The 10,561-nt window shown below is 45.9% G+C and overlaps 1 protein-coding gene across 4 annotated transcripts in view; it reads right to left on the reverse strand.

Moving 5' to 3' along the window:
- Nucleotides 1–7,532, reverse strand: part of Uri1 (URI1 prefoldin like chaperone) — a 61,393-nt gene extending 53,861 nt beyond the window's left edge. The window contains exon 1 of one of the 4 annotated variants that reach the window (XM_021168667.1): nucleotides 7,412–7,532. Coding sequence is in view for 2 of the 4 variants with exons in the window: in XM_021168665.1 (XP_021024324.1) it covers nucleotides 3,061–3,171 (111 nt within the window). In the remaining 2 variants the exon portion in view is untranslated. Of the gene's footprint in view, nucleotides 1–3,060; nucleotides 3,504–7,411 lie in introns of those variants that run through there. The other 3 variants (XM_021168666.2, XM_021168665.1, XM_029479368.1) reach the window with 3 other exon arrangements.
- Between the last annotated feature and the right edge of the window lie 3,029 nt (nucleotides 7,533–10,561).

The raw sequence follows: 10,561 nt of genomic DNA on the forward strand, positions 1-10,561 counted from the left end.
GTTTGAGACTGTTTCACCACTGACTGTGTCGATGAAAATGAGAAAGTGCTAATGAACTTGACCCTGACCCTACCAATTCTCCTCAGATGCTGTCACTCACTGCGGATGGTATACATATTGTTTACCCTTTTCTTCAAGCTGTCATAATTTCCTTCTCAGAGTCAGTGTTCCAGTATCAAGCAGAACCAAATAAGGAGAGACCAGGATAAAACCTGGACCACTTAGTGGGAGTTCAAGGAAACAAGGGCAACAACGACTAAGCATTATCTACAGTCCTTCTCTAGCCAGGTTCTGAGACTCGCTCCCTAAGCCGCTATGTGAGGAACTCAGGTCCCTTTCTGCAGCTAAAGCCAGCAAAGCAGGTACCACCATCAAACCAAGAAGTCATTCTGTTGACAGTTAATTCATTCTCAAGAACAGGGAAAGGCAATGGCTGACAAAGGGTAGTAAGTATCCACTCACACAAAGCTACTATGACACTTTCCCCTTAACATTCAGAATGTCAAAAGCTTCTACTTTCAAATACCACAGACTGCAGGACTGTTAAAATGAGTGGGCTTTAAAACCTAAGTCCCTCACAAAATTACTAACTCGCTATTTACAAAGCAAAGCTTTCCTGTGTAAAACTCTAAGTAAAGCACAGGTATCTATCTAACCAGCATGTCTTGTTAAGTAAGCCCTTGTGACTCTCCTGTCTACCAATGCAGATTTTTCTATTATGTAAATAGTCTGTTAAGTAAATACTGAAGGGCTTTCTTATAAACTGGGAGGCATTTTACCTAACCCAAACAGAAACGCACATTTAGTTTGTATGCCAACTTAACATTAACACAAGATGTGACTGACAAAGGTACTGAAGTCCACATCCACTGAAAACACTCAGTCTCCTATTGAGTTTAGCACCAAGACAGGTACTGGCTCAACTATAATACTAACCACAAGAAGCTGTTCAGAACACCCCAAAGTACCCTTCGTATTTCATTCACCCTAACATCAGAATAAAACCCAGGCTCTCCCTTTTAAAAACGACACAGGGGAGCAAAGATGCTGGTCAGCATTACTCACAAGCAAAAGTGTTTTCCATATGGGCTAGAGGCAGTGGTAACACCAGCTACCCTGGGCCACTTCACAATTCTTTTGTCAAAAGTAACAAGGAGGCAATATGTAGGGCTTGGTTTTGGTTTGTTTTTCTTTCTTTCTTATTTTCCTCTATTTTCCTTTTAAAAATCTGTTTCTCCTTTAAAAAAAAAATTAAGATAAAGTCAAGTCTGATGCCACAGGTAATCCCACCTACTTAGAAGGCTGAGTTTAGAGACTTACAGCTTTAAGTCCAGGCTGGGCTACAGTGGGAGTTCAAGGCCAGCTTGGGCAACTTAAAAAGAACGTGTTTCAAAAATTAAAAAGTTGACTGATAAAATAGCTCTCCTAGAACCATAATAAATAAAAATATAAATCAATAAAAGCAAATACGTCTTGTAATTTAAATTGCACTAAACTAGGTTAACTTTTAAACTCTCGTCTTTAAGAACTACAAGTTTAAAATCCAACAGTTGTACTATGTATTAGGGGAAAATGGGGAAAAAAAAATATATATATATATAAAGCAGCAGCAGCAGCAGCAGCAGCAGGAGCAGGAGCAGGAGCTAACCAAAGTATGAAAGACTCCTACAATCTGTTATAACAGGTGGTTCCTACGTCAAAAGGGATTTCTTGGGATCTAGGAAAAACTTTCATATAGTTAACCTCAGCACATTTTTGTAACAGCATTTCACAAAAAATTTTACATAGGTATATGAATAAAAAAGTTTGGGTTTCATAGCAAAAATTCAAGCTTACATGAAATAGGAGCTCCCAAGACCCACCCTTAACTGAGGAGCTACTGGAAGTTGACAACAGCTAAGGGAGAAAGACTGACACATGGGATTTGTGGTGCCCGTGCTCCTTGGATGGTTCTATCTAACACATATGGGCAAGCACTAGCTGGACTGAGATATTAAAAAAAAAAAAAAAAAAAAAAGAACATGAAGTTGGAAGGGGAATGTGTGGGAGGGAATGGGAGTTAAGTTGAAGGGACGAAATAGATTTAATTGAATGCATGTACAATTCTCCAGGAGTAAATTCCAAATAAATAACATAAAGTTTACACGCAAAAATATTTAAATATAGAAAAATAGAGCTTCTCAAATGTTTATGCAACTTCCTAAACCTTTATTAATACATCACTCTGGCAATAGGACATGTGGCGTTTAAGCAAATTAAATGTCGCTTTTCAAGGAGAATCAACTTGAAAACCTACAGAATCCACAGGACATTTTCACATTTAACAATCGAGCTGTAGTTCTTAACTACAGAATATATAAAAATATATAATAATTCCCATTCGGAGATTCTAAGCATTCTCCTCTCCTCTGGTAGTTCAAAAAAAAAAAAAAGTGGGGAAAGCCTTGTTTAATAAAGGCTTGAAGTTAAAATTTAACAAAGGCCTTCTCTCTTGTCGACTACTAAACCCAAGAGCTGGGATTGCACAGGAAGTGCATCATCACCAACGTAGTCAAACTTGGACGCTCAATCAAATAAGGATATCTCGTGTGTGTGTGTGTGTGTGTGTGTGTGTGTGTGTGTGTGCTCGCGCGCGTGCATTTTACCAACGTTTAGGTAATAATTAGCTAAGGCGTAAAAAGAGTGACCACTTCTGTTCACAGTGTAATCCCCCAACCAAAAAGGGAAAAAAAAAAAAAAAAGAAACTCGTATTTTTATTTAGTCCCAACAATTGCTCTCTCAGTTCAGGGTCAACCGACTATCCTATCCCCTGCATCCTCTGTATTCCCCACATCCCCGCATCCCTGCATCCCTTCCGGGGAAGGTCAAAGGGCCACCGACAAAAGACAACAAATGCACGTGACAAAAGTTTCTCCCGTGGTCCCCGCGGCCCGAGGCTGCGCAGCTCGCGCGTGGGGATCTCGGTTTCACGCAGAGGGCTGGCCGCATTAGAGGTTGCTCAGAGCGTCGCGGCCACATGCGGAAGCCAGCCAGGGCCGGAACCAAGCGCGGCCTGTTACCTTTTCCAGCTCCTCGCGAAGCCGCGCCACCTCTGGTGCGCGCAGCGGAGCGGCGGCAGAGGCCTCTGCAAGGGGCTGGGGCTCGGGCTCGGGTTCGGACGGGGGCTCCATGCCCGGCGCCGCAGCCTCAGCGAGGCGAACAAGTCCTAAACAAGTGTTTATGGAGACGGCGTGGCCGGCGGATGCCCAGCGCCCACGCGCTCGCCCTCATGCACTGCACGCCTCTCTCTGAAGAGGCCGCGCTCACTTTCGCCGCTGCCCCGGGGGCCGCCGCTCGCGTCCGGGCTACCCGCGGCCGCATCTCACACGCGCATACCGCCGCCGCCGCCGCCGCCGCCGCCTCGGAGCAGCAGGCCCTACACCAGGCGCACCACGCTCCTCTCCCGCAACCGGGCCCAGCTTAACGTCCCGCGACTGCCGCGCCTCCGCGCACGCCCCGCCCCTCGCCCCGCCCGCGCAGCACGCCGGGAAGCTCTCAAGCTCCGCCCTGGGGGGCGGGGCTATAGCGGGGACAGGGCCTCTGGGTAGGGTGGAGGCTGAGCTGCTCAGGACCCCTGCACAGGATGAGAGGCGGCGGGATAGTGGGTCCCAATTCGCTTGGCGCTGCCTGTGGTGGTAGGAACTTAATATGAGCACTGAGACTGTTTCATAAGCTCATTTAATTTTATCAAATTCAGCTGTTTCCCATGCCTTTTAATGAACTAATGTGGTTTAATGAGCTAAAATGCACAATATACAACTATATTTTTGCGTATGTATTAATTACTGTACACATTACAATTTTCCTTACATATATTAAGCTGCAGTATTAATATTACTATGTTACTACATATGCACTGTGTAGCACATTTTTCAACAATAGCTGCTGCCCTATCCCATGTATTTTGTAATTCTGGTGTTTTGTTTAACAGTGGGGACCAAAAGCATGGCTTTGGACTTGCTAGGCAAGCACTCTACCAACTGAGCTAAATCCCCATCCCTGTTCCACTCAGTATTTTAAAACTTGGAAGCTGGAGCAGGGAGCACACCTTTAATCCCCAACAATTTGAAGGCAGAGGCAGGAGGGTATCTGTGAGTTTGAAGCCAGCCTAGTCCACATAGCAAGTTCCAGGCCAGCCTGAGCTGAATAAATCTCTTGGACTCACTTCCTCCCCCTAGCCCTTTGTGCAGCCTCTGTTTGTGGCAGTCCTCTAGTCTACCTTGTGGCCTTGTCCTAACTCTATCCCAAGCCCTGACAGTAGGCATGGATCCTATTACCCCAGTGTTGTGTGTATAGGAACAGGCTGGCAGGTACCTGCAGAATTCTGGCCCTCTGTGGGTCTGCTTGCCCCTATCTCCACTTCTGTTCTAGCTCCCAAGTCCACATCCATCCTTTGATCATTTGCATCAAGAAAGAAAAAGCAAGGACGATTGGGGAAGATGGTAAATATGAATTTCTCTCCCTGCAGATGCATCAACCTCTGAAACACAGTCAAACTCTGAGCACTCATCTTGCCTCCCGCCAATAGCAGCATCCCTGAATCCTCCGGCACCGCAGTAGCTACTTCTCTAGTGTTGGGCTTTGAATAGGAACTGACCCCATGTGTTTCAATACTTGGTCCCTAACAGTTAGTGCTAATTTGGAAGGATACTTAAAAATTAGGATGTACCAGGCAGTGGTGGCTCACACCTTTCATGCCAGTATCTGGAAGGCAGAGGCAGGCAGATCTCTGAGTTTGAGGCCAGTCTGGTCTACAGAGTGAGTTCCAGGACATCCAAGGCTACACAAAGAAACCCTGTCTTGAAAAGTGAGGGAGTGGGGAATTTAGTATGTCGTTTAGAATGTAAACCCTAAGTGGAGGAAGTCGGTCAGTGGGGTAAGTCTTTGGTATAGCATCCCTGAATACCACCTGTCACTCTCTTCCTCTTGTTCAACTGTGAAGAAAACTGAGACAGGCCACGCCTCCCTGCCATAATACACGGAATCCTCTAAAATGGCATTCCCTACAGAAAGTGATCTAGGATAGATTTGGTTTTGTTTGAGTGAATTTTTAAACATGTATCAAGCAAAAGCAAAAGAACATACAGCAAGAAGCAGATAGAGAACAAAATAAATCGGGCCCCACAACGGCTAGCAGAACGATCTAGGGTAACCAGAGTGGGAAAGCAAGCAAGAATAAAATCAGCAGCAAACAGCAGGTAGATAAACATCAAGTTGAGCACTTACAACATGCCCCAGAAAGACTGGGCTGAGTCTGTCATAAAGGCTGGAGTTCTATTTGGGATGTTTCCAGCTAGAGCAGAGAGTTCACCCCACCGATGAGCTTCCTACTTCTCCTCCCCACCTCGGGCAGTCACAGGATAAACAATAGTAACTTCCATTAGAAAGGGTTCGCCTTCTATCTGTCCTCAAGGGTGCTATTATAGCTGTTTGTTCTTTCACCCTGTCACAGAAGCACAGAGGCCAGCCTGCCCCAAGAAAGTGTCTCCAAGGACAAGAGCGATAAACCTGGGTGAATCTGAGGTAGGGAGAGTCTGTCCTGCTCTCAGCAAGCAGCACCTGCAGTTTACCAACAGCACTTACAGGACAAATGGTGAGCCAAGACAAAAGCCTTACATTGTTTCTGCTGGTCGCAGCAACCCAAAAGTAAAAAATATATCTGGTATGGCTTGCTACCCACCCCTGGAATGCCCAAGGGCAGCTCCCTACCCTCCACTCCTCTTTGATGGGATTAGCCCCAGATCACCACAGACCCTGTGCTACAGAAGGCTGCCCCCACCCCAACCCCAGCTCCAGCCTAAGGACATGGATTTGTATCTGAAGTGGTTGCTGTAAAGAGGGCACATCACATTATACAAATACAGGTTTTTGGAGGCTTCTAGGAAAGTTCTCCTTCATTCTATCAATACCTCCATAAAGAATCCAACCCTTGGACAAGATGTAGAGAGCAAGTAGGCATATATGTTTTAGGCAGCTCTTCTTGTCGGGGGAAGGCATGATAGAGTTCATGGCAGCAGAAGCATGGGATAAGATCTTCACATCTCCACAGACCAAGGAGCAGAGAAACTGAATGCTGCCTCCCAGCTGGCTTCTGACTTTCTCCCTTTTCATCCAGTTTAGAACCCCAATGAGACAACTGAGAACAGATCTCTCAGTTAAACCTCTCTGGAAACTTTCTCAAACATTCACTCAAAATTGAGAGTCCCTTGAGGCTAAAAGAGATGTTGCCAAAGTTAAGAGCACTTGCTGTTCTTTCAGGTGACAATTTTGGATCCTCCAGCTCTAGTGACTCAACACCTTCTTCACATGCACAAAACCCCCACCCAGAATACACACACATAATTAAAAAAGAAAAGCAGGGCTGGAGAGATGATTCAGTGGTTAAGAGTGAGCCATGATCTTTCAGGGGGTCCAAATTCAGTTCCCAGCACCCCCAGACATCGTAAAAAAGAAAATGAGGATTCCAAGTGTAGTCGAGTTGACACAGCCCATTGATCTCCATTCCTAGGTGGTTGAAGGACCAGTTTACTCTCCCTTCTTAAGCCTAGACATCTCCTTCTCTTGCCCTTGGACACCGGAGATCCTGATTCACAGTGAAATATGCCACTGGCTAGCCATCCTGGTTCTCGGGCCTAAGGTAGCCCATTTTAAGACTTTTCAGCTGCAGGGCGGTGGTGGTACACACCTTCAATCCCAGCACTTGGGAAGCAGAGGCAGGCAGATTTCTGAGTTCGAGGCCAGCCTGGTCTACAAAGTGAGTTCCAGGACATCCAGGGCTATACAGAGAAACCCCTTCTCGAAAAAAACAGAAAACAAAAAAACAAAATGAAACAAAAGACTTTTCAGCCTTCCTAAGTTTATAAGTTACTTTGCAGTTTTAGAAAGAAAGGGTTGGTCTGGGCTCCTGGTTGCAGGGGTTTCTCAGTCCATCATGAATATACAGAGGCAGCTCATGGTGATATACAGCTCATGGTGATAGGGACATGTCGCTACTCCATGCTGGTGGAAAAGAATCCTGAAGCTTTGCTCAGAGTTGAGGGTAGATATAACCTTCAAAGACCAAGTCCTGGTGAACTGCTTCTACCAGCCAGGCTCCACCTCCTAAAAGCTCCAGGGCCTTCGAAATACAACTACCAACTAGAGACCAAGCCAAGAAATCATGAGCCTATGGGAGACATTCCTAATTCAAACCATAACCTTAACTTCTTGAGCCACCTCCCACCGTGTGCCCCTGCTTCTGCATGCATTTCCATACACAGGACCCCCATCTGTCCCATGGTTTCCCCTGGAAAATCCTATGTGGTAGCTGAACTGAAAACTCTCACACCTCATCTGTAGGAGAAGCACTAGCAAGGTCAAATGTCAGCTTACCAAGACATACACTGGAGCCCTCTGAAGATCGTGACTTTCCGGAAAGAAAGAAAATTACATGAGCTTGGCAGAAGAGCTCCGATGAGCTAGCAAAGAGCAGCAGGGTCGTTGGAAAGAATGTGGAGAGCACTGCCATCTGTGACACACAAGAGAAGCCTAGAGTCCCAGAGACATGAGAATTCCAAGCTTTACCACTAGCAGGGCCATGTGACCTGGCATTTGCCCACTGTCCCTAGGACCATAGGCATCTCTAAATCTCATCCTGTCTCCTTTGCCCCAGCTCTATAAAGCAGGAGGGGAGAGATAGTGTAGTTTATGGATGAGAGCTGTAGATTGCTCCTTAGACTCCATTTGCCTTCACTACCCCCTCCTCCCCAGTGCTAGGCCGGGTAATGTTACTGGTACAACAGTGAGCATGCTCATGAAAACTCAGACGTGACCAATTCCATTTATGTAATCATTCCATTCTAGGTCTGGGTAAGTCCCAGGGTGGGACCTGTATGTTGCTTTGTGTCCATACATCAGTCAGCTACTACTGTGTAACAAGCCACCCAACACTCAGTGATGTAAAAGAACAATAATGCATCATTCTTCATGACTTTAAAGGTGGACAGCGGTCCTGATGTGTTTGGCTAGTGCAGCTCTGCTCCACAGGTCTCCTTCCCTCCCTAGAGGGAAGCTGGATTATTCTTCTCCAAGACAGTAATTCACAAGCAGATGCACACGTCTCTAAAACCATTCCAGCCTTCTTCTGTCTCATAGCAGCTTAGAGACAGAGCAAGAGATATATGTAAAAGAACACTAGTCCAGAGAATGATAACAAATGGGCCCGGAATGAGATTGATTTCCCAAGGAGACGCAGAGTTGAGGGCAGGGACAGCTGAACAGCTTCCTCCAAGCTGGGCTGCAAGCACGAATCCAGGCTGCATGGGAATTCTGGGGAAGAGGGAGACCCAGGCAAGCAGGCTCCAACAGGAACCAGAGACCAGGGAGGCAAGAAGCCACCAAGGTGGCTGAATTAAAGCCCCCCCCCCCCAAGCAAGCAGCAGGGAGCAGGGTTGCATCCCCTTCTCCTTGAAAGAGCTACTGACAGACTGCTCAGGGCTGTAAAGGACCACACAGCTCAGATCCATTCCAGACCCGGGGCTATTTTACATGTATCTGGTTTTGGCGAAATAGCGTATCTTGAACTTCAACCATTAATATTACAACTTCACTGGCATTTTTAATAGAGGAAGGGAGCTGTATCCTCTTGCCACCTGCACTAAGATTTACTGGATATTTTTGTTTCAATCAACTCATAATCTTATTGAAAGGATATATTCTTAGGAATAATATTCATGAAGTCATGGTATTGGATATTATGTGGGGGGGTTTTCCCCTTTAATGCCACAGCAAAATGAACAGAACATTCATGGTTAAAACAAAAATATTCCTATTGTTGAGGAAAGAAAATCAGAGTGGGACCTTCGACGATGAGGCCCTATATGTAGAGACCACAGTCAATCAGAACTATCACCTGTGTCTGGTATCATTTTAAAGAGACTCTCCTCTGTGATTCTGTGTGGTGAAACCCTGATAAGTAAGGTCAAAGTCTACCATGACAAAATAGCTTCTCAGAGCTCACTGCAAAATGGAGAAATCCCTTTACCAGTAGGACTTCCCCTTCTCTGCTCTTGTCTGAGGAACCCAAACCCCAACAAACACCCTCCAACCTGGGGAAGATCGAGTGGTCCTTGGCAGACCTACAGGTCCAATTCCGGCCCCCCAATATCCCCCAGGAAAACACTGCCCAGCAAGGACCTGGGATTCCTGGAAAGCCTCACCATACAAATGAGGCATCCCCAGAACTTTAAAACTTTAAAACCAATGATTTTCATTTACCCCAAAAACTCTTTCCCACCTTTCCAAGGTCCATATATACCCTGGGTTCACCCTGAATAAAGTGTGTGTGTACAAGCCCACCCCAAATAAAAATGTGCGCAAAAACTAAGATCCTTCAAGAGAGCTGTTTCATTGAAGAGCATCAGAGGAGGCCTTCGCCTGAAAGAGCTGTAACACTAGATCCAGTCCAGTACGCAGCAGCATCTGGATATCCTGAGCGGGAGGAAGCAGAGAGTAAGGATCCATAGCTGACACCCCAAAACACATACCATGTAATTCTGTATACAGGGAATAGAGAGTAGAGATGTGATTACTACTAGATCTCCCCCACCCCCACCCCTGCTCTCCCCTTGCCCTTGTGTTTTTGAAACAAGGTTTCACTATGTAGCCCATAGCTTCCTACAATTTATATTCCTCCTACTACTTCATTTACCCTTAGCCTTCTCTCAAGTACTGGGGTTAACAGGCATGTGCTACCACACTCAACTCCTGTTCTCTTTAGCTAGGCAAGACCCTGAGCATGTGGGTCCTTCTTCCCTTCACATATAGTAGAAGTGATGTTTTGTAGAAAATTTTTAGAAAGATGGAATCAAAAGGAAGAAAGGAGGAGGGAGGGACTGGGAGATGGAGGGAGGGAGAAAGGGAGGGAGGGAGGGAGGGGGGATGCAGATGTTCTGCCCGTTGTGTACCCAACCTACTTGTGATAGTTTGAATGAGAATAGCCCCATATGCTCATATATTTGAATTCTTGGTCATTTCTCCCCCCCCCCTCCCCTTAGTAGAACTGCTTAGGAAGGATGAGAAGTGTGATCTAATTGGAGGAGATGTGTCACTGGGGGGATGGAGGGTGGGGAATTTGCAGTTACAAAAGACTCCTGCCATTCCCAGTGTGTTCTCTCTGCCTCCTGACTTCAGATCAAGATACGAGCTCAGCCTTTGCTCTGCAGCTACAGCTCCAACCCACTGAAAATAAAAGCCCAGTTAAGCACTTTCTTTCTTTTTCTCTTCCTTCTTTCCTTTCTTTCTTTTCTGTTTGTTTTATCTTTTGTTTTTGTTTGTAGCTCTGGGTCTCTCTGCATAGCCCTGGCTGTCCTGGATCTCAGAATGTAAACCAGGTTGGCCTTGAGAACTCACAGAGATCCACCTGCCTCTGCCTCCAGAGTGCTAGGTTGTAGGTCTGCATCACCACGATCAGCTAAATACTATTTTTTTATACATTGCCTTGGTGATAGTGTCTTATCACAGCAATAGAAAATAAACGAATAT

The sequence above is a fragment of the Mus caroli genome, chromosome 7 (genome assembly GCF_900094665.2).
Source record: "Mus caroli chromosome 7, CAROLI_EIJ_v1.1, whole genome shotgun sequence".
NCBI classification, from domain to species: domain Eukaryota; kingdom Metazoa; phylum Chordata; class Mammalia; order Rodentia; family Muridae; genus Mus; species Mus caroli.